The 25,133-nt window shown below is 48.0% G+C and overlaps 1 protein-coding gene across 2 annotated transcripts in view; it reads left to right on the forward strand.

Moving 5' to 3' along the window:
* LOC119384051 (U1 small nuclear ribonucleoprotein 70 kDa) overlaps positions 1–24,157 on the forward strand; it is a 72,296-nt gene extending 48,139 nt beyond the window's left edge. For both annotated transcript variants that reach the window (XM_049412746.1, XM_037652339.2), the window contains 2 exons: positions 12,603–12,743; positions 23,012–24,157. In XM_049412746.1, coding sequence (XP_049268703.1) covers positions 12,603–12,743; positions 23,012–23,555 — 685 coding nt within the window. In that variant the 3' untranslated portion in view covers positions 23,556–24,157. The remainder of the gene's footprint in view (positions 1–12,602; positions 12,744–23,011) is intronic.
* Positions 24,158–25,133: the final 976 nt, after the last annotated feature.

Consider the following 25,133-nt stretch of genomic DNA (forward strand, 5'->3'; position numbering starts at 1 on the left):
CCACAAGTAGTTATGAACCACCTGGTAGCGATTCACGACTCAGAAAGCAACTGAGGGACGAATAACTACAGTGGAATCTCGATACGTTTTTCACGGGAACCTGAAAATAAAACGTGTTATGCAAAAATCGCATTAGTACCAAAGAAGTTTTTAAAAAAGAGGAAAACATGCATACACCATAAACACTCACTTTTATTGAGCAACATTGAAGTAGGTGGTCAATTTGTGCAGTGCTTTCTTCTTTTCAACGTCTGTAGGAGTGTATTCTTCTGAAAAGTAGAAAAAGAAGCTGCAGTTTGCCCACTCAGCTCTGCATTCACTACAAAGCTCGCCTAAGTGAATGCATCGCTTGCTGTTGGCAGTGATCTTTTCACCGCAAAACAGACGCTGCTGCGGCCTCAGCGGCTCTGCAACATGCAGATTGTGGCTTGTTGGAACGCGGTTGGACCTAGTATACCGAAGAATAAACGTAGGATTTCTAGATACAGTAGACTCTCGTTAAACGGAACCTAAAGGGACCGGGAAAATGTGTTCCATTTAACAGGAGTTCCGTTTACTGAGAGATGAACAGGGTGCAGAATTCATGTACGAAACCAATCATATCAGATTCAGTTGTTCCATTTAAGCAGCAGTTCCGTTTAACAGATTTCCGTTTACTGAGAGTCTACTGTATATATCGGTCAAGATCCACTTTCGCAGTCGTGTTATTCAATTATGGGCTAAAATGTGATCGTATTAAATGCATGAAAATGTGTTAGGCCGAAAAACGTATTACAGTCAAACCTCGTTAATACGTACCCGCTTTAAGCGTACTAACGGTTAAAACGTAGTTGCGACGAATCCCCGACCAAGTCTCATAGAGCCTAATGCATTCGCTGACCGCTTAAGCCGTAGTGCTTCACCCTACGCCTACCGGTTAGTGCGTACCCTGCGTACCGCGATAACGTTTTGTGCCATGAAATTTTACTGCGCCGCTGAACTTCCCAACGCCACAATGTGCCGCCAAAGGTTTTCAGTCTTTTCGAGAAGTGCATAGATCGGTCGATCACCGATTCCGACTTCCGCGCGATTGCGGCGATGCCTTTGCGGGTAAGCATCGGGGAAGAACGAAGGTGAGGCGGCGGCCACCGACGAACACGCCAGCATGACTTATCGCCGACAACCTTATCACAATAAGTATCTTCAGATATCTGCTCGGGCACGCGTGCGGCGCAGCACTACTTTAAGCCTACTGCACGCTTTTAATAGGCGACAACCTGAACGTGCTGGGCCGCCGATAGCTGCCGCCTCGTTGTGCGAAGCGCGCGCCGCTTTGTAGAAACGAAAGCAGCTCGCTGTTGCGGAGTTGAGCGTTGCTGGTCGTGGGCGACGAGAAACCACTTTGCATAGACGCTATCACACTAAGCGCACGCATACGGTACAGCAAGCGTAGCGCTGTTGTAACCATACTGCACGCTTTTATTGGGCGACCACCCAAACGCGCTTCCGTCCGCTGCCAGGACCACTAGAGCATCACGGAGTGCGCATCGCTTGCAGGAAGTTCGTCATCGCCGCGTTAACCGAACGAGCTCATCTGTGCTCATCGCCGCATCTGTGCATGGTCTGGAGCGAAGTGGGTACGAAGAACACTCCCACGACAAACGCGCGTGCGGTACAGCAAGCGGCCCTGCGGCCCGGCAGTGACGGCATGAGCCGAGAAGGCGACGCGCTGCACGCAACTAGCCAGGAGATGATCGGCTCCACGCAGCCGTACCGCGTTTCACTGGAACTGTGTCAGATTTCATGTAGTAGCAGAGTGCGGTACACACGCACACACATATATCGCGGAAAGCCGACATTGTCCGTTCTGTCGCTACGTTGGTCACTGCGTATACCGGACCCTGTAATAGTTCCGAAATGCTCCTTGGCGTCGCCACCGCGCGCTATCGGGCGGTCGTGCGAGAGTACCAGAATCTTTTCTCCACTTTGGCAAAGAGAAAGAAAAGGCTTTGCAGTGGGTACTTTAGGCAATATTTTCTGTGCACTGTACAGTGAAAGCTCGTTAATTCACACCTCATTAATTCGAAATTTTGGATAATTCGAAATGGTCGCCGCAGTCCGGTCCGCAGTGCATAGGAGACCATGTGTAAAACGATTCGTTGATTCGAACAGAAATTGCCGCCTCTACGGATAATTCGAAGCGCGCGCCGCCGAGCGTCATCATCGTCAAACACTAGTGGAAGCTTTTACGGCCGAACGATAGGTGGCACGACCGGTTTTTTCGAGCTTCAAGTGGCCTCCGAGCAAAGGGCGAGCAAAGTATGGCCTCCGAAATCCAGGGAGCAATTTTTTATTTTTTTTTTTTTTTTCCGTAGCCCTCCCGCTATCTCAGCGCCTGGCGCCACTTGTATACGCGGGACGCTGAGGAGCCGGCGGAGTAGTCCTAGCAGTCCTAGGCCGCACCCGGCAGCGTCACTTTGTTCCTCGAGCACGTTGTTCATTCACGCCGTCAAGCCGTCTTATTCCGCATCGAAGTTGCAAGATGCCGCGGGGAAACTACTGCGCGAAGACTGTCAAGGAGAAGGTGGAGATTTTGCGAGAGGTTGACCAAGGGAACTCGAGCAAATACGAAATTGCGAGGAAGCACGGCATACCTCCGAGCACGTTGTCAACCTACATACGCAACAGGACGGCCATTGAAAACGCCTATGAAGCTGAGGATTTTGGCGCCAGTCGAAAAAGGCTAAGGACAGCGAAGTTCCGGAACTGGAGTCGGCTTTGATTATCTGGGTTAAAGAAATGAGAGCCCAGAGTATCGCATTGAGCGGCCCTATCATCATGGCCAAGGCAGCCGATTTCGCCCTGCGCTTGGACATTGAAGACTTTGTCGCCTCCGAGGGATGGTTTCATCGTTTCAGGGAGCGGCACAATCTCGTATTCCGCACGTTATCCGGCGAGGCAAAGGAAGTGGACGCCGAAACATGCGCTACTTGGAGAAGCGACACCCTGCAGCAGTACTTGGAGAGCTACTCACCACAGGATGTGTTTAACGCTGACGAGACAGCGTTATTTTTCAAGTTGCAGCCAGACAAGACGATCACCTACAAGGGAGACAGCTGTGCCGACGGCAAGCGCAGCAAAGAGCGTGTCACTGTTCTGGTCGCCGCAAATATGACCGGTACGGAAAAGGTCCCCCTTCTTGTGATTGGCAAAGCACTCAAGCCACGGTGCTTCAAAAACATTCGGTCACTGCCGACGGAGTACGCCGCAAACAAGAAAGCCTGGATGACAGGTGACCTATTCAGGAAGTGGCTACTGAAATTCGACAGGCGAATGGAACTGGGCGGCAGACGCGTTCTTCTTGTCGTCGACAACTGTTCGGCGCACAAAGTTGACGTTGAGCTGAGAGCAACAAAGTTAGTGTTCCTTCCAGCAAATACGACTGCGGCCCTACAGCCAATGGACCAGGGTGTGATAAGGAACATCAAGTGCTTTTATAGGCGTCACATGCTGGAGAGAATGATTTTGTGCGCGGGCGACAGGAAGGACTTCGGCATTACGCTGCTCACTGCCATGCACATGTTGGTGCGCGCATGGGAACAGGTGACCACGACCACAATCGCAAACTGTTTCCGCCACAGTGGATTTGCAGCTGGAAGTGCGCAGGATAGTTGTGACGTCGACGTGGACGGGGCTGAGGAGCTCATGCCAGTGGCATTGCGCGACACTCTTCGGGGCGTACGTTTTGCCGATTATGTCGAAGTTGACGCCGGTGCATCGGTGTGTGGTGCCCTGACTGATGAGGACATTATCGCTCAAGTAGCCGGTGCGCAGCCTGTTGCTGAAGAGCCAGAAGGTGAGGAAGACGAAGATGACGAAGCGCCTGTGCACCCGTCAGCTTCTGCGGTGATGGAGGCACTTAATGTGGCGCGTCTCTTCTTCAGCTTTGAAGAGGGTGAAGAGGATTCCCTGCGCCGCGTCCGCGCGCTGGAACAGAGAGCCGCAGCTGTGGCATTCAGAGAAAAGAAGCAGATGGTCATCACCGACTTCTTTGGCCAATAAATATTTTTCGTGCCCCCACCCCCGAAATCCACCCATTTTTGCTCACTTTCATTATTTCGAATTTTGTTTAATTCGAAATTGCTCAGCGTTCCCGTGGAATTCGAATGAACAAGCTTTTACTGTATTTATTTCTTTGCTGGCGGCGATGGCGTATGCGAGGAGATGCAAATTTTTACTTGGTGGTTAATGCATACTACCGTTTAGTGCATAGTTATGCGGCGTTCCCTGCAGGTACACATTAACGAGGTTCCACTGTATATACAGATTCGTAGCAACAAGATTCCACTGTATCTATTTTATTGATTAATATGACCAGCATCTAGCACGATTCAAAACGGTTGGCAAGCCCGCCAAGTTGTAGCACTGGCAGTGCTTCCTCACGGTCTGCTCCACACCGCATCCCAGCTGATCACTTGACCACAGAAAGAAGTGACGTGAGATATAGCTGGCATTTCATCTGCTAGGTGCTCACACGCAGTCATGTTGTTGTTACCATCATCGCCGTTGTTGCCGTAAACAGTGTCGACAAGTGATGAAAACATTCTGGAATCGGGAATCGCCACGATTCGCATTGTCGCAAATTATTTTCGCTTTGACTGCAAAATAGCGATTCAGGACGATGTTCCAAGCAGCGACGGATATGCGCACTTTGGCCATGCTCACTGGTATGTCTCAATTACCTATCTTAGAGAATTTTAGCGTGCAAAAATGGGTTTATGAAATCTCGGAATAGCAAATACACACTACCAGAGAAGCAGAATACGTTAGGTTTTTGCAGTAGCAATTCTGTGCGTGCCAGGTTCCTCTTTGCGCCACCAGATGGCCCCACCTATCCGGCCTCTCATGTTTACGGCTGCAGTACTCCGGTATTATGCCAACACAAGGGAGTCCGTAGACAAATTAAAATTCTCTGTTAATGCTACCTGTGTGTTACTTCTTAGTGATCACATTGTTGCATGAAGAAAGCAGGCACTCGAGTACAGAGTTGGTGTATTTACAATAAATATGGCGGGCGCTCAGGCAGTGGTAAGAGACGTCGTCATCCTCTAGTCTGAGCCAGCTTCATAGTTTATTCGCCGCAACATCACCCTCCCGGCGGGGTCAGCTTCGCCCTGGTGCAGGTTTTGGAGCATCACTTAATGTGGGGACATGAGGCTCGAGTCTGACAACATTGTTGTGTCGTGCGACCCCTGGTGACATGCTGAGACATCAGTGCTGTTGTGCTCTCTATTCATGCTACTGGGGGGAGCTGGGTCTCTGCCATGCCTCGTTGCTACCACCAATCCGGCGTGGTCATGCCGGTCATGTGACCCGTGCCCCGCTGACCAATAGCCTTTCTTCTTCCTCCTTAAAACCGCCTGCAATAAACGCGGGAGAGCAGTCTCCCGTCAGTCTCGCCGAAGCTTGGTCTTTGCGTCGTCACTCCGCGCGCCCTCCCGTCGTTCGGCCTCTCCGTCGGCCCGCCGCGGGTTACGCCGCGCTCCTGCCCTACACAACACATGGCGACGAGGTAGTTGAACCGCTACGCTACTACGACAGGCGACGCCAGGAAGAGCACGACGTACGTGACACTACGCTATGGGTCACATTTTTCTGCTGCGCGTCGGTGCTGCTTCCTGCACGCTACAAGCGCGTCGACCTGACTTTTCTTTGTTCCCGCTCCGGCTCCCTCTACGACGCCACCTTCCTGCTTGAGCCTACCTCCTGCACACATGGCGGCTCCTTTTGCAAACCTTCCTCCGTTCCTCAACGTTCCCGGCAAGCCTCCCATTCCTTGGCATATATGGCACAAGATTTTCCAGGTTCACCTGAAGGCGGCCGGCGGAAGCGGCTGGGAGGACGAAAGACGTGCGTCAGCGCTCCTCTGTGCGCTCGGCATCGAGGGCCAACGCAAATACTTCGCCGCGCAAGAGCAGCTTGAAGCGGAAGCCGCAGTTACGGCGTCTGGTTCGGGCACGGTGCCGAAGACAGAAGCGGCGACGGCAACGACGTACGACACGGTGCTCCAGTTTTTAGACGGGCTTTTCGCCGAGACAACGAACGTGCTAGCCGAGCGGCACCTGTTCACGAGCCGCAAACAACTGCCCGGCGAAACGTTTCTCGACTTCGTCACCGCGCTTAAAGAAAAGGCCCTGTCATGCAAGTTCGGCGCCACTTACGACGACAGAGTACGGGACCAAGTAATTCACGGGGTCGCCAACGCACATGTACGGGCCAAACTACTGTCGTACGGGGAAGCCCTTACGCTGCAGAAAGCCGAAGAAGTTGGACGCGACTTGGAGGCGCTCAACAAAGCCAACGCGGCATTCGGAGAGAATGAACGGCTACTCGGTTCGCACTCCGGTTACGGCGGCAGCATTCAGTGCGTCACAGCGGCTCAAAATGGCGGGTCGGCTGCTTCGCTGGTCCCGCATGTCACTCAACATGGCGGCGGCTCCCCCCCCAGCGCGGGTGGCCGGGTCCAAGATGGCTCCGCGGGCTCGACGGCGCTGGCACAATGCTGCGTTCGCTGCCAGCAAGTACAACAGCTTGCGCCCAAGCCTCAAGTCGGCCCCTGTTTTCGCTGCGGCAAGTTAGGGCATTTGGCGACTTCAAGAAATTGTCCAGCCAAAAAGAAAAATTGCCAATTTTGCCGTATCAAAGGGCATTTCGCGGCAGTCTGCCGTAAACGGCAAGCGTCGGTGCAGGAAGTTGCCCCCGTCCGAGACGCTGACTCCGGCACTGCCACAGTCCTCTCCGTGCAAGCTTCGCCGTCGAGCCCAAGGGACTTGCGCATCCCTGTTGTCGTCGGAGGACATAGCCACATGTCATTGCTAGTGGACACCGGAGCGACGGCATCATTGATGACGAAGAGGGACCTCAACGCGCTTTTCGCTTCGAAGCATCGCCTGCTGCCAGCGTCAGTTCGCCTGAAAAATTTTTCGAAGCATCGCATACCGGTCCTGGGCTATTTCCGCACAGACTTGCAGCATCATGGCAAGCGGGTCTTTGTCACCTTCTATGTGACAGCACACGGCACTTCACTGCTGGGGCTCGACGCCGTCCAGCAGTTGGGACTCCTGATCGACGGCGCAACGTTGACGTGTCGTCCGGCTACACCAGTTTCATCGCAGCTTCCTGCAGGTGTACCTCCGGGGTTCGAGCACCTGCATAGCGGAGCCCTGGGACGTGTCAGGGACTACGTCCACCGGGCCAAGAGGCGGCAGCACATCGTGCCACTGTCTGCCAAGCTGTGTCGGCTGCCTCTGGCGCTAAGGCAGCAGGACGCCATCGAGCTGCGACGGCTCCAGGACGACGACGGCCGCGGTCGGCGGCCGCATTCAAGATTGCGCATCAGCAACCAGGTGTTCCCTGCGCAGGCCATTCGCGGTGGCCCTGCTGTCCAGTGCGACTCTACATCTGCGGAAGCGCAGCTTCAATTGCCTGCGACCCAGTATCACCCGTTGGGACTTCAGGAGGAAAGTCCTGGATATTCCTCCTCACCTGCAGTAAATGCACCAAATTCCAACACGGGGGAGGGAATTAATGCGACTGGGTCTTCAGAATCGGCTCACGGCAGCCGCAATCCACCAAGTTCTTCGAGAGATTGGGACAGGTCTTCGAAGTCGGCTTCCAACAGCCGCCACACGCAAAGTCTTCCTGGAGGGCCTGGGTCACGTCGCCCACAGCGGACGCGTAAGCCCCAGCCTACTGCTCTAGCGCGCGTGTGTGAATGTTCATGAACAGTGCAAGCTGGCACTTGTGTTAGGTGTCGGTGAGATGAATTTTCTGTAACCTAGGTTGTGTGTGTGTTCTCCTAGACTGAACTTCTGCGTATTGCAGGTACCTCAGTTAGAATTGTATAAGTATGCAATTCTTCCCAGGGCGGGACGATGTTGTGTCGTGCGACCCCTGGTGACATGCTGAGACATCAGTGCTGTTGTGCTCTCTATTCATGCTACTGGGGGGGAGCTGGGTCTCTGCCATGCCTCGTTGCTACCACCAATCCGGCGTGGTCATGCCGGTCATGTGACCCGTGCCCCGCTGACCAATAGCCTTTCTTCTTCCTCCTTAAAACCGCCTGCAATAAACGCGGGAGAGCAGTCTCCCGTCAGTCTCGCCGAAGCTTGGTCTTTGCGTCGTCACTCCGCGCGCCCTCCCGTCGTTCGGCCTCTCCGTCAGCCCGCCGCGGGTTACGCCGCGCTCCTGCCCTACACAACAAACATGAACAACATCGCTGGTGACATTGTGAGGTAGTTTCGACATGTCAGCTGGTGCGATCTCGAACGTCGCATCAGAGAGTTGCAGCAAGATCTTGTACAGTCATAGTAATAAACAGCGCAAAAAACTATGCGCAAAAGGGAAGAACAACACGGGACAGGTGCTGTTTGCTGCCAGCTAAAACATTTATTACACATAACCATGCTTAAGTAACAGAGCTGCAAAGCACGTGCACCAGAGAGTCCAGTTAGAAAAACAAGATAAAACCAGTTATATAAAAAAAAAAGCAGCAAGACGATAACTGCCTTTGTATGCTCAGATAATCCAGCTCTTTGTAAAGTAAGACAATCGAGGCATGAGTGACGCATGTGTCTGACAGGGCACTGATGTGGACAGCTTCGACAATTTCCCGCTGCGTCTGCCCCCCGTGACGGTACAAAATGGTGGTGTTTCCAAACAAAGGAACACCTTCACATTCGCGACAGTGTAGCGACAAGTGCGAGCTGGCTTGGCCTTTGAGAGAATTGCTGTGCTCACGCAGGCGCACATTAATGCAGCGCCCCATCTGCCCAACATACACACAGCCACATGAAGGTGAGATCGAGTACACCACAGATATACAGCAAGGGATGTACTTATTGGCGTGTCATATTTGACAGCCACGTTCCTGTGTCGGTGACCTGCTCACAATACTGCGGACCTTCGCACAAAGCTTACCCAGCTTATTGGAGGCAGAAATTAAAACTTGAACATTGTAGCAAGAGGTGACCTTTTTTATGCAATGGGTCAAGCCATGCACGTAGGGGAGGACAGCCATGTTCCTACGCTGCTCTCGTTCGCACCTTTGTTCCGCCCTTCTTGATGTCCCGTGCCAGCTGTTCTGCAACGAAGGAAAGCCAGTCATCCTCAATTTCAGAGCCCGCGAGTTGAGGCTGTTGCACATCATGCGAGGACAGGATTTACTGAGCGCCGAGCGAAAACATGACGTCACTATTCGCCGCGAGATTGACCTACAGGAGGCAGCACCGTTGCCGCGTTAGTGTGGAGAGGCGGTCGGCGGCGCGTATACAAATGCACACAGCGGCGCTCCGTTGTGAGCTGTTCGAGCCGATTGTCGGCGAATAAAACGCGTTCATTGCAGCTTAATGGTAATATATACGCTCTTCATTGTTGAATCGACGCACGAAGATCATCCAACGTTACTATTACTAGAGAGAGAGCGTAATCTGCCGATGAAAGGTATGCTCGCCCTGGGTGACAGTCTGCGCTTACGCACTATACGACGTTTTTTGTTGTTTTCTCTGTACGTGTTTACCTTGTGTTCTGTGTACTACGCACTGCTGTAGCACGCCTGAACTACTTGAGTGTTTAGTTCTTCATTTGTATACCAGCCCATATTCCTGTGCAATATGAGTTCAATTGTACTGTTCGCGCGAATACGCATATGCATGTAAGAGTGTTTAGCTCAGAGTTTTCATCCATTGATTACGTGCACGACTGTGATGCAACAAAGGTTCGGTTATTTTATGGAATGAGGGTTTTTTCTTTTTTCTCTCGAACTAATGTCCGCTGCCTTCGATCAATTTATAACAACTCCACACAAACGCTCAAGATAACGTAAAAAAAAGGATGAGGTTTCGCGGGACATTATACGACAAAAATGTAAGGCATGCCATCGGGATTAATTTTAAACATCTGGTTCATCAAAGCGTACCTAAATCTAAGCACACGGGTGTTTCTGCATAAATTTCGCCCGAAGTTAAAATTGCGCGCGGGAACTCCGTTTTATCACTGCTGTACGTGTCATTCCATTGTCTTTTTTTAGAGGACAGTTTGAGTGCCGAAGTGTCGGACTTCACGTGATAGAAATATTTCGCTATAGTGGGACCACGACCGTACAATAAAAGGACGTCTTAAGCACAACTAAAGCTCATCATGAACTACAGTGGCGCAGTTATACACCTAACGACAACGTGAAAGTGCATGAGCCTCACTTTTGTTTACCACCGAGTCGCTAAAACGCAGCATTATCCTTATGTTTGGGACTATGCCATGCGCACTTTACGACGTGTTTGAACCAGAAAGCGGCACCAACACTGAAATGATTCTCGCGAATGAAGGGTACGACACCAATACACAGCCCTCTCGAAAGTCGCACTCACTGATCTTATTACAATGCGCAAGCAGCCAAGCAAGCCCATTTGCTTCTGTACACCCTGTTAGGTATGCGTATGAGCAGTTAAACTCGCGCTAACATAACAGAACAAACCGCCCTTTGAGAATGTGCAGGACGTACGCGCACATGCAAACACGACGTGGCTAACAGACGACGCAGGGAGCAATCCATACTAGGCGCGCTTCAGCCAGTAGCCGCCAGGCGGCGACTCTGCTCGATCTCGCGCCAATAGTATTTTTTACCAGCCTAGTATGGCCCGAGGTATAATTTAACAGTGGTTTGGCAGACCTTGGGGCATATTTCCAACACACACGTGTGGGAGAGAATGTGAGACACAGTTCGAGAAACTGGATGCATCCCTCGCTCATGCGCTCAGACATGAACTTGTTCTTTCCTTTTGTCCATAGTTTTTCGCGCTGTTTATTACTATGAATACATAACTAGCCCAGCTTACCACTATCTTGTACAGACCAGAGTAATGGGAGGAGTTTTTCCGCTAAGCCAACATGATGCGACGGTCTCCAGAGGAGAACAAGGGAGTAGCGCTGTTTTTTTTTATTTAGTACATACTGCAGACCCTTAGGTCCAAGCAGGGGGAAAAGCAATGGGAGAGAGGCGTGCAAGGCTGGAAAGTGCTGCTCACCCTGTCTTTTTTTTATGTGCCTCCATCGTTCTCGTGCTGGTATTCAACTCACCCACCTTTCTATGTTACTGGGAAATAGGTTCTGCTCTATGATCCTCTGGCGGTCACTAATAAGTAGGGCGAAGGTGCAGCTTCTAGATATATCTTTTTCCAAGGATTTTATGTCACAATCGAGCACTTAAACCACCTTCAAAAGCCAGCATGAAATTACGGCGCCTACAGTTACCTTCAATGAGGACACAATACAAGATGCCACCTTTCCCGAGTGCACACCCTCTTCCCCACTGGAGAGGATGCCCACCAAGACAGCTAGCTTCCATGCAAGATCTGGAGAAATATACCTGGCTACGGCCGACGCCAGACGAACGTGCAAGAAGGGCCTCGCTCTTTCCCAAGGCTACGCTGCACTATTAGCGCCGAGAACAAACACTGGCGTCACTGCAGTCACGGCGATGTGATATATGGCGAGGACTCGCCTGCTCCACTGCTGATGGTCACCTCTTTCTGTGCAGGCTGTGTTCCTGCTTTTTTGGGATACGATGGTGATTACTCATTCGTTCCGCAATTTGAATCTGGCAAAGTAAAAGGTGTAAGCTTTCATTACTACCGATAGTAAACTGAGCTGTAGGAAGATTGAATAGTAAAACTTGGTAAGGGCAAACTCCCGTCTTAACACAAGGTGAAAGGCGTGATGCTTATGCAGGACAGCAATGCATTTGCTGTTTTTGCCGTGTGTTCTAAAGATTGGTTCTGAGAAAAGTTTCGCCGCATGGTTCTAACTTCATTGCAGCTTGCCTTATACATTGCATTTGAAACGTGTTGACATATTACAAGTAAAATTAATCCATTTTAATTAACTACTTTGTGATTTATTGTGCATGTCCATCTGCCAATAATACAGTTAATTTGAAGAGACATTAGGTTAATCTGTCTGTCATAAAAACTTGGCATGTTTGAAAAATGAAACGCTATAATAATGTCAGTCACTTAGAGCTTTCAGAAATGCTGAGATATTGGTACTGGGAACATGTACAGATTTGTCAACATTGGTCAGTGATTCTGTAGTCGTATACTGATTTGGAACATATTAAAATACCGACACGGACACGATAAGTTTAGAAGGAACACACCACAGCAATGAACACGCAACTGGCCCAGTTTTCAATTCTTCTGCAGTACCCAAGCCATTGCATCCCATTAATAAGTTGTGGCACATTAACTTTTGACACAGACACCCAGCAGCCAGGCCTCATTGTTATAACCGATAATGCAGCATGGGGGCATTGTAGTAAGCAAGTTATTTCAACATAGAAAACGTGCAAAAGTTGATGGCACAGCATTTTTTCATTGTTATCACCGATATATATTGTCAGAACTGTTATTGTTGTATGTGGGCTCAACTGCATTTCACACTTCTGTTTGTGTAGAATTGTTAAACGTCTCTTCATCTTTCTGTGAAGTTTGTGACGACTTAAGACAAATGGTGGTTTATTATTACTGCCAGCATCTTGACATACATTTATATGTATGGATAACTTGCAGGGACAGGGATGGTCGTGATCGCGAGGACCGAATGATACGTGGTGGTGAGCCACGTGGTGGTGGTGGTGGCGGTGAACGGGACCGAGAACGTGAAAGGAGACGCAGCCGCAGCCGAGACCGGGAGCGCAGGCATCGAAGCGGGTGAGTTCATACAATTCGACACTCGCACCTATTTCTTTGCAGGTTACAGGAGTAGCACCTTTTATTTATCTTATTTGCAAAGTACTGCTAGCCTAAGAAGGCTGTAATCAGGAGCGGGGGTTCAAAAGTGAAGCAATACGTACATACTACGCAGCAACAAAAAAGACGTGATAACGATCGACATGTACGTGATAACGATTGACTGAGTACTTCACTACTGCAATAATAGAAACACAACTTCAATTGCAGTAGCATATAAGTGCACTATAACTATTATCTGCTATATACTAATAATACATACTGCACATGGCGTAAAAGAATGTATGCATTTTGTCACATAGAAGACAACAGATACTGTATTTATGTATCATCAAAAAAGAAGAAGTCCGTATTTTGTACAGTCAACAAATGAGCCTTAAGGGGCGACGCAGGGATCAAGTCACGAAAATAGCAAAAAAAAAATCGATTTTTGGAAAACACCTGTTTTGACATCTGTGGTTTCTTATTTACGCAGTATCTAAAGGTTTACGCTGAAAACGCACTCTAAGTGCCCGAAAATAATAATTTTGTAAATGAGGTCGGTGAAAAAATAGCCCAAAATCGCGCTAAAATGGTGCAATTCACGGCGTCGTATCACGTCTTTCCTGCCACCGTGCGCTGCCATCTTCGCATCGTTTCAAAGGTCAAAGTTTCATTTTTCCGTTCCCACCCTTTTAGCTTATGATCACCGCGTAGAAAAAGCGCAAACAACAAAAATATTGGAGGGCGTTCTCACGAACCTTGCAATGTACGCAGCGCTTTTCTATTGGTTGTTGCCACGGCAGCGGCCGCTGTGTTTACTAGCGGAGTGCTCATTACTTGATCACTCCGCGGCCGTAAGCACGTGAATCGCCGCTCTTCGAAAGGTGACGTGTACGGGAGGCAAAGGCATTATTAAAGTGCAAGCCTCTTTAGTTTCCTACAGAGGAGAAAGGGGGACGGTATCACATGGATCGGGCGAGCCAGTGGTTAGATTGGGGCTTACCGACTGTGTTGGTGGCAAGTCGTATCATCCCTCGCCAGGGCGGTAATAAAGCGACAGCGCTATAAACCATAGTGCTATACATCAATTACTACTTACCAGATGACGCGCAAGTACCGCTTTACCGGTTTTTCTTCGGAGACGATCTGCCGACGCTTGCTCTTGCGCCGCTCCGCTGAGACCCGCAGAATCACATGCTAATGTGATTGTGCGCACTGTGGGGTGACTCAACACACTGCTTTTATTGAAATAGCAGTGTTCATGTGCACTGTGCACGAGTTAGCTGATTTTTAGTGGTTTGTACGTATTTTTGTTTTCTTTTGTAAAGGCAAGCCTTCTTCGTTATACTGCTCCAAATTTAGATTTTTGTGCTCCAGAAGCAACAATTTGCTGCTCTAAAAATTGCTCCAAAAATTGCTCCAAATCCTATTTTGGCTGTTGCACCCCTGCATTTAACACCGGGTCCGATGACTTAGACCACACCACGCATGACTTGATCCTATGGTCAGTGCAGTTTAGCGGAAACCATATGCTATCGCAGCATGTAGCAGTGGTTTGATTGGTGAAGTTGTTTGCTTCCAGAGATGCACTGGCTTTGGTCACTCCAACTAAGAGTATAATCTCCATGTAGAACAGGAACGGATTAGGTGCCATGTTGTTGACCGTTGGCCAGCTGACACGCCCACCTGTGGTAAACCGTCTCACAGCAGTGTGACAGGCATTGCTACAGCACTACAGGGAGCAGGGCTGCATTTGCGAGGGCATGCGTCCAATGCCGCTACAATAAAATTGACGGGACGTGCTAAAAAGTTGGGTGTCACGGAATTTCGTTCCAGTGAAATTTCCTGTAGAGACCACAAAAGTTAAGAAGATCTGATAATTATGACTCATCCTCTGGTCTCGGCAAACATGGGCATTATTTTTTGCATTGAACTCTTGCTAACAGAGTTACCGTATTTTCTTACGTATAAGCCACACGAAATACAAAGAAAATTTGGAGCTAAAGCTGGCTTGCGGGTTTGCGCAAATTTTGGTGTGCAAGTTGTCTTCAAGGCAAGGCTTCACAGTGCAAGGAAGGTGGCTTCACATCAACACGCGGGGATCTGTTAGTTTTTCTTCTCTACAGTGTGCAGGTTGTATGCAAGGGTGGATTATAATAAGCGAGAAAATACTATATTCAGATGACCATTGGAGCATGCCGAGAACAAAGCGGCGCAAACGTGCGTATCAAAGCGTGGCTAGAGGCTGACCAAATACTGTGGGAGCCGAAATCTGCACCATTATACACTCAAACATCGTTTTAACGAACACGGATGTAACGAATTATCGGTTATAACGAAGTAAATGATGAATAGTCTTGTCATAGCTGCAGTGTTCAAAATAAACGTTTATAACGGATTTTTGGATATAACGAAGTTATTTTCGTGGCAGTTGCGAGTTTGTTATATTGAGGTTTGAGTGTAATCATAAGCGAATGATCGCAAAGCTGAAACTAGGGCGTAACACTTTGTGCGTTCTCGCAGCTTCGTTGCCTTTCATCTTCCGCTGGATCAGCTGCTTACATTCAGATCTGTGTGGTCGCTATTGATGATCACGACGATAGGGACCGTGGTTTCACTCTGTACAGTAGAATCTCGGTGATCCGAATCAGGCTGAAATGAATTTTGTAGGCTTGTGCAAATAGTAAATTTTGAGCTCAAAGTGTATAGTGATTTGGTCGAATCATTTCGAGTCGAATTTGAATAGTATATATCATATATTATAAATAAAAATGAGCATATTTGTCATGACCCAACTAACCTGCACAATATTTTTTTTTAATTGAAACAAGGGAAGGGCAAGCAACTTTGAATAGTAGCAGGATTTCACTTTCAGTAGAATGCAAGTGATAACCTGTAAAATACGTTATGTTTTAAAATTTACTATACTTAGAGCATATAAGCCGGTATAACAAGCTTTTAAATTTAAGAAATGATGAATCAATGTGAGGGTAATATGTTCATTTAACCTTGAGTGGGCTTCGCGGCAGTGCGGATTTTCCCTGGTAAGGTGTGTTAATGGTACAGCACCCCTCCATTGCAGTGAAAGCACCTTTACAGGGGGTTACATGTGGTTTATATATGTCTGTTCTTGTGATGGTTAGCGCAAATGGAACACAGACGAAAAGAAGAAAAAACAATGACTTTTCGTCCATGTTCCGTTTGCGCTAACCATCATGAGCATTTTCCAACTCCCCCAATTCGCTACCCTCCTATATGTCTATTCGTTTCGAAGCGAATTAGAATGCTGTAATATTCGTTCAAATATTCGAACTGCTCGAATATTCGCACAAGCCTAGAATTTTGGCCTGACACGAATTCACAAAATTCTACAGCCAAGTTTCATTCTGTCAAATGGGCCAAAATTCGTATGTTGAACACTTTTCCACATCACGACAGGTGATACGAACTTGGGTACCAAAACAGTCGAGCCACGGACGACACCAGCATGCTCCTAAAGCTCTGGAAGTATGTGTGGCCAGCACACAGAGCCAAACTGTGCTTATCGTTTGGCACAGCCGCTGTGAACGAACCTGCGGTCGCTGGCACCTCAATCAAGTGTGACAACGACGAAAAAAGTACATGCCCATCCAGTGCTCACCGAGTCAGAGCGATGCTGCTTTGACTCGCCTTGTCAGCGACAAGACACCAGCCTCGTCGCTGGCAAGGCTGCAAGTCTTGCAAGCCATCTCGATTCTTGATTGGTGAGAAAAAAAGAGGCTACCATTTGTTCGGGAATATTGCAGAGCTCACTGTCCATGATCCCGAACTCAAACGAAGCTATATTCTGGACTCTAAAGAATAGAATACAGTGGAACCTCGTTAATGCGTACCTGCCGGGAACGCCGCATAACTACGCAATAAACGGCAGTACGCGTTAACCACCAAGTAAAATTTTGCCTCTCCTCGCGTATGCCATCGCCGCCAGCAAAGAAATATATACAGTGCCACAGCAAATATTGCCTAAACTACCCATTGCAAAGCCTTTTCTTTGTTTTTGCCAAAGTGGAGAAAAGATTCTGGCACTTTCGCACGACCGACCGGTAGTGCCGATAGCGCGCGATGGCGACGCGAAGGAGCATTTCGGAACTATTACAGGGTCCGGTATACGCAGTGACCGACATAGCGACGGAACGGACAGTGTCGGCTATGTGTGTGTGCGTCTGTACCGCGATCTGCTACTAAACGAAAACTGACAGTTTCAGTGAAACGCGGTACGGCTGCGTGGAGCCGATCGTCTCCTGGCTAGTTGCGTGCAGCGCGTGGCCTTCTCGGCTCACGCCGTCACTGCCGGGCTGCTTGCTGCACTGCACGCGCGCATTTGTCGTGGGAGTGTGCTTCGTACCCACTTAGCTCCGACCGTGCACAGATGCGGCAAGTAGCTGGTTCAGTTAACGCGCCGGCGGCGATGACGAACTTCCTGCAAGCGATGCGCACTCTGCGACGCTCTAGCGGTGCTGGCAGCGGACGGAAGCGCGTTTGGGTGGTTGCCCAATAAAAGCGTGCAGTATGGTTACAACAGCACTACGCTTGCTGTAGGTACGCGTGCGTTTATCGTGATAGCGTCAATACAAAGAGTTTTCTTGTCGCCCGCGACCAGCAACGCTCAAATCCGCAACAGCAAGCTGCTTTCGTTTCTACAAAGCGGCGCGCGCTTGAACACGGCCCCGCACAACGAGGCGGCAGCGATCGGCGGCCCAGCGCGTTCAGGTTGTCGCCTATTAAAAGCGTGCAGTAGGCTTAAAGTAGTGCTGCGCCGCACGCGAGCCCGACCAGATATCTGAAGATACTTATTGTGATGAGGTTGTCGGCGATAAGTCGTGCTAGCACGTTCTTCGGTGGCCGCCGCCTCACCTTCGTTCTTTCCCGGTGCTTACTCGCAAAAGCGTCATCGCAATCGCGCGGAAGTCGGAATCAGCGATCGACCGATCTACGCACTTCTCGAAGATGGAAAACCTTTGGCGGCACTTTGGGGGTCCGGAAGTTCAGCGGCACAGTAAAATTTTATGGCACAAAAAGTTATCGCGGTACGTAGGGTACGCACTAACCGGTAGGCGTAGGACGAAGCACTACGGCTTAAGCGGTCAGCAAATGCATCAGGCTCTATGAGACTCAGTCGGGGATTCATCGCAACTCCGTCATTACGGCTTTTCCCTCCGCCTCCTGTTACACTGTACTGTGACGAAATAAAGCAATCAATCAATCAATCAATCAACTACGTTTTAACCGTTAGTACGCTTAAAGCGGGTACGTATTAACGAGGTTTGACTGTAAATTCCTAGCGAAGGCAGTCGGAACGGGTGTACTTACCCCAAACAAGGGCTTTTTTTTTTTAAGTAAGGGTACTACTACTCGCCACTGCAACAAGTTTAAGCAGCCGACCAGTAGGCTATCAGCTGCCCCGCTACCAGCTCTATCAGATTATATGGATGTTTTGTAATGAAGCAGACTTCCAAGACTGCTGAACCAATGCATGGTGCCAACTTAAATTTGTCACGCCGGCAGGAGTCATGCTTGTACGATACGGTGCACGCTGTTGCAGAACAGATGTGGCCACCATAAATATGTAATTCAGGTTGTCAACTTGCTTTCTCAAAGCACTTCTACTTTTGTAGCGCGCGACGGTTTTCGATGCCGTGCCTCTATTGCTGAGTAGATGGTTTCACTTAAAGGAGTACTGACACGAATTTTTTAAATTTTCAGATTGTTGCTCTAAATAAAAATACTGGTGTCGAGAAACCTAAAACGAGTATTGTGGTGCCTGGGAATGCATCGTATATATTTTAATTACCACTACCTTAAAAAGACACTTTCGGTTTCGATATCAAGGGGGCGGCTTCTCAGTGACGTTTCATAGCAGTGTGACGTCACGGGGATACAGAAACTCATGACGTACTAGCGGCAAATCCGTCGTCTGCTCGTGGTGCAATAGACAACGATGAGTGAATTGTCGTCCAGTGACCCTGACAGGGATTTCTACGATTTAGGCTGCATGCAGGACGCAGAACTCGCAAACTCGGGGGAACTGCCTTGACTCGTCGGGATAATGTCCATTGCAGTGGGGCTGGCTTGCAGATGCTCAGCGACGAAAACTTCAAAGTCAAATTAAAATATTTTATACATGTCCTCCGACTCCGGTGTGTGGACAGCATTGACACTGCATACCAAGGAAACGAAAAATGTCCCTTTTGCGGTGTCTTAAAATTGTGTCAGTACTTAAGTGCTAGGGTATCTGCTTTTTCCTCTTAAATGTCCCTTTTAAAAGGTACCGGACACTGGTACCTGCTTCAGGGTTCATACAGCTCCTTGAAACCTTGAATTTGAACAGCACGTTTTGAAGGCCCCTGAAAGTTTTGAAATTCTTTTCTGTCCTTGAAAACTGATGAATTTTGGGAGCTTTGAGATTTCAAGTTTCTTTGCGACCATCTGCATCGCACAAGCTTGATAATGGCAGCCTTCTTTTCAATTTTCAATCTGCTATAATGTCCTCGCTTCAATGCTTTCGTTGAGTTGGAGGTGAATAACAAAGGCAGTGTTGGCGTAATTGGTACCAGCTGGCAATGAAACCACTATCAGCTATTAAAGTAGCTAGGCCTAGTGCCATGGTATGCAGCTGAAGCAAACCACAGTTGCATGAAAGGCGACACAAACAGCACAAGTGACCATGTGTGGCTGACAGAATCAACAGTTCATGGGAGGGTGCAGCAAGTGGTGCCTGCTATTGAGGCTATACCGGAAATGGTCGAGATGCATGCGACATTAGTTTGATGCTGCAGGAAAACATGTTGGCGTAATGTTATTTACATCCTCTGTAGCTTTTGACTTCAAAGTGAGAGATGTCTCAGAAAATCTAATGAGAACATTTTCAAACATCCAAATTATTGTTTATCATCATTATACAGTGCAATGGTGCCATGGCAGACACCACTGGTCTAGAAAATGTACAAAATATTAGTCAGCAACTACGTTCATTGTGAACGAAGACAAGGATCAATTAGGTATTAATCTGCAGCCGCAACAGTTGCGTTTTGATGGAGGCTAAATGTTGCAGACCTGTGTACTTCGATTCAGGTGCATGTTGAGAACCCCAGATAGTTGAAATTTCTGGAGTTCTTTACTGTGGTGTGCCTCATAATTATATCTTGATTTTGGCACACAGAACCCCAGAAATTATTGCTTATTAGTTTGATATTCCTACAAATTCTTACTTCGTCAAAACAATTTCCTTACATTGTTGACCATTGTCAATAGTTTCTGTGCATTTTCTTAGTAGCCATCACTGTATGTATTATATGACTGCTTATTAATGTTCTGAAACCCATGCTGTGGTGGAAATAGTGAGCTCTGCTACAGTAGAATCTTGGTGGTATGAATCTCGTGGGGGTCAAGAAAAATATTCGTATCAGCCGAAATTCGTGTCACCAAAAGACTGGCATGTGTTCGTATTTATCGTTTCTCAAGGCCGCAGCAACATAACAGACTGCTCTGAATGATTGCCACTAGTTTCTCAGTGATCATCCTGGTCCTCATGAACATGTGGTGTGTGCACGCGTATCCAATTCAGGGACAAAAAGTGCAGTGTCCCGCGACAGCCCCTTCCCAATTTTGGTACTTTTGTGCATGACACCAGTGTACTGCGGTGACCTAAGCGTTTCGCACACGATACACCTAGGCCAGGAAATCTTAGAACCACTTTCCTTTGTTATTATTTTCTTTTCACGGTGGGGTTATGGCTGTGCTTGCAAAATTGGCCCTAGGTAAATCATTTGAGTTGGCAGCCTAGCTCACTTACCCTGTAGTCCGCTTCCTCTTTAGGTGCTCGTCCACCTTTCTTAGAATGGCCAGTTGCGAGACGTAATGTGCTTCAAGCAGGCATAAACCAAAAACTACAACATGGCGCAGTAACACATGTTAGCGCCTCGCGAAAAAAGAAAAGAAAAAATAAAAGCGGGAAGCCAGTGCCACCTGTAATCTTAGAATAAAATCAAATGAGGGCTTATTGGGGCGAGGATACCAATATGGGCCTGTGGGTTCATTTTAAAATGGCTTGTAGCATATCACGGAAATAAACTAGGACAAAAACGAAGACGGACACAAGCACTAGCAAGCGCTTACTTCATCCTTGTCCTCATTTGTTTCCACGCTGTGCTACAAGCCAGCTTAATGGGCCTCCCAGGTTCGCGCCCACCATCTCGGAGACTACGATGCACAGTTGGACGATGCTGACAACCAGCCAAACTGGTGGCGCGGTACGCATGACCGCGTTTGAGTTCCTCGCATCCGTCGCATGTTTGCCATAACTTCCATGGCAGCGCGGCAACGCCTGCTCATATCATTGGGGTAGCGTACTTTCGTTTCAAACGTTACGGGTGAAAATCGGTTTGCCACAGCCATTGCTGTAGCACATTGTAGGCTGATGGACCTTGGCCAGGACTACAGAAAAATTCTCATCACCCCGAAATTCGTATGAGTCGTGCTCTTATCATTTGACATTCTATCGTTAAGTAAACTGATTGTTGGCATACAGCAAATTAGCATTCACATATTTTGGGGAAGCAAGGTTTAAAAACAACATATGTATATAACACTCCAAACCTTGATACTACAACAAACACGGATATAACAAATTATCAGTTATAACGAAGTAAATGAAAAATAGTCTTGTCATAGTGTTATTGCAGGTTTATAACGAATGTTCGGATATAATGAAGTTATTCTTGTGTCAGATGTGACTGTTATAATGAGATGCAAGGCGTTGGACTGGTCTAGTTGGTACATAGTCACAAAGCCATGCACAGGCCAGCCTGTCCCGTCGACTTCTTTTCACTGTGTCCTGTGTTTTTCGCTGGTTTTTATCCTTTGTGTTATAATGAGGTTATAGTGCGCTTACTGCCTCAATGGTGGATGAAGTGCTCTGATGACATGATGCCAGTGATGGAAGTGCGGCTGCAATTGCTCCAAACTGCTCCAAAAGAGAAATGCTGCTCCAGAGTGTAATATTTGTCCGAACCTGCTCCGAAATGGCTTTGGGAAACTGAAAACAATGAACTTTAGCCGTGTGACCATCCGGCGAAACTAAACAAAACCAAAAACAAGCTGTATACCATCATCCTAATATGCTAGTATGCAGCTTGCATACTAGCTGCGATGCTAGTATAGCATATTGACAATGCCACAAGTACTGGCACTATATATATCTGACAAGCAGACTACTTTGGTGAAATGTATGTGAGATTTAGTTCAACATTATACTGATTACTAACTTCTGCTGTGACGACTTTGATGTGTGACTGATTACATTTACCACTTTAACAGCTTTGACATCGTTTGTGCCGCAAGAACTGGCATTTTAACTGTATAGCTCATTCAGCTGTTTCTTTTTAAATTTTAGTGCTGGCTAACATAATTTTTTTGATCTTGTACTGATTATAAACTGCTTCTTTGGCTACTTTTATAATTTTGTGCACAGCTTTATCACTTTTATATTATTTCTGGCACAAGTACTGGTATATTAAATATATGTAGCTCATCTTACTTGGTGTTCAGTGACCATAAACTGGTTAATTATTTGTTTCTATATAGCAACATGCAGTGATTATTGTATGTGCAACATGTTTAATAATATTAATATTTACGAGATGTTTAAATGATGTTTTAAAATCCAGGGGTGCTATCGCGGAATGATTCTATTTTTTATTCCAATGCTTTTCGCGCTTGGCCAGTGGTCAGAACGACGGTCCATCCGCGTTATCAACGCAATCAGCCAGTCGCTAGTGGTGGATGATAAGAATAGCATAGAATATGGCATTGGAATCGGAAATAGCATCGTTCCGCGATTGCACCCCAGGAGTCATTTGGAATATTTTGCCTATGCTCCGAAAAGACCAATAGCTGCTCCAAACTAGCATTTTTTCTGCTCCAGAATCTGCTTCTAAAAGCAAAGTGTCGCTTCCGTCACTGTGATGCACAGTTTCTAGTGCCATAATATCTATCTGGTGTACTTAAAATATTACAGAGTGCCACTGAATTGTTCGACTAAGTTCTGTGTGGTCTGCAATATTAAAGGTCAAGTATGGTAGCAGATGCAGCATAGATTCCATTAGCTGCGACGGGAGACGTTTTGGGGCGTGCTACGCCATGCACAGTCAACTCAACCGATTCTCTTTTTGCATCGTTAGTGACATCTTGCATTGCTCTTTTTTGTGCAGCAAAGATGACCGTGAGCGTCGTGAGCGGCGCCGTGATAGGCCGGACAGGGAGCGGCCTGATCGAGAGCGTCCCGATCGAGAACGGCCCGATCGGGAACGGCCTGACAGAGAGCGGCCAGAACGGGACCGAGGGGACCGTGACCGTGGGGACCGCGACCGCCGAGATCGTGGCGACCGACCCGACCGTGCCGATGATGGCGGCGAAGTGCCTCCAGAGCGCGAGAAGCGCCGTCGGAGCAGAAGTCGGGAGCGAAAACGCAAGCGGAGCCGCAGCCGTAGCCGCGAGCACAGACGCCGCCGGGAGCGCAACGGCTCCGAGCGGGGTGTCGACGGCATCAAGCAGGAGCCGGTTAGTGGCGATCAGTTGCAGCAACAGCAGCCACAAGACGGCTTTGTGGAAGACAGCAGATCGGCTGGTGGGCTGGGAGGTAACTACGAGTCAACCAACGCTGAGGGCTATGGCAGCGGTGTTGATGGGGGAAGTGGCTACAACAGTGAAAGCCAATCGTCATTCAAGATGGAGAGGACCGAGGAGTACAACTAGGCTGCGGCACACCAGTGGCATGGACAAGTTTTGTCTTAGGATGCATTCGGAGTCTCCATGGGAGACTGGCTTCTGGGAGGGAGCGTGCATGTTGCCTGCCCACATGCTCCTTCTTAGCATTTCTTTACACCATAAACTCTGGTTCTCGTAATGACAGAAATCATTAACAGCTATCATCCGTCATTGCAGTCATGTTTTTGTATAATTTTTCTCTTTGGCCGTATGGCTTCCCACTGCCCGATTGTTACAGACTAGCCGTTTGCACATTCACATTTTCTCACTGCACAAGCTAGCCAACCACTTCACAGTAATCTGCATGAACTGATTACACATTTCCAGAAAATTAGTTGCTTGAAGAGAAAGCAAGCTGCTTGTCTAGCTGTTAAATAGAGCGAGAGATTTCTAATCACATTCATCGTACAAGAAGGGTTGGTAAGTAGGAAGCCTCTGTGGAGGTAAGTGTTGTTGCAGGAGATACAGGAACTAAGCTTTTAGAATTGAATTTATTCTGGAAGGAGCATGCTGGGCTGTGATTTTTCACACACCATGGTCTGGTAACTTGCATTCAAGAAGCCCAAATAAATTCGTGACACTTCTACATTCTATTGTCTTTTTTTTCTACTCTTCATTTTCTCAGCAGTGTAAGCAGCAAGTGTAAGTATACCAGTCTTATGTGGGACCTCCTTATTGGAAGATGTAGGAAAGGAGATAGCTTTTAAGGGCTCGCTTTTCTTTGTTAGACACAATATTAATGAGAACTAACATGCAATAATGCCAAGGAAAGTATTAGAGATGTTATATTTGTAATAATTGGGATATAAATGTGAAGAAAGTAAAGTGGACGAAAAGATAACTTGCCGTCGGCAGGGACCGAATCTGCAACCTTTGAATAACACGTCGATGCTCTACCACTGAGCTACAGCGGCAGTCATCCCCCCGTCCACTTTATAGGGTATATATGTGCATTTAAACCTAAGAGTGTTATTCAGCACCGATCGCAGCCATGGCGGCAAGTGTGGAATGCCCTTTTTCTGCCTTTTTTGGCATCATGCAGCATGAGATATTTTTATAAGCTGGCAGCTGACCAATAATCCCTCGCATACTACCAGAAGGCATCAAGTCTGCCAGAACGAGACCCTTGCTATGATTGAAAGAAGATGGCTTTTAAGGGCTTGTTTTTCTTTGTTACACACATTAATGAGGACTAACAGACAATAACGCCAAGGAAAGTATTTGAGATGTTATTTGTAATAATTGGGATATAAATGTGAAGAAAGTAAAGTGGACGAAAAGGTAACTTGCCTCCAGCACCAGTTCTGCATGGCAACATGTGCATGTTGCCATTCTTTCGACACTGCAGGCTTTGCTCAAGACAGGCTTGCAGTATTCCTGCACCCATCAGTGAGGTAATGTTTGTGCTGGTGGTACTGCAATGTCAGTTCTGCATCAGAAGTAAAGGCGCTGAAGCAGCTAGGGCAAATTGGACAAATCGTATCAGTGTTGACATCATCATTGTCAACGCCTTATCTTGGGCAGTGAAGGCATGGTTGGCTTCTAGTTGTTGCATGCTCGTGCAGT

This window comes from Rhipicephalus sanguineus, chromosome 2 (assembly GCF_013339695.2).
Source record: "Rhipicephalus sanguineus isolate Rsan-2018 chromosome 2, BIME_Rsan_1.4, whole genome shotgun sequence".
Classification (NCBI taxonomy): domain Eukaryota; kingdom Metazoa; phylum Arthropoda; class Arachnida; order Ixodida; family Ixodidae; genus Rhipicephalus; species Rhipicephalus sanguineus.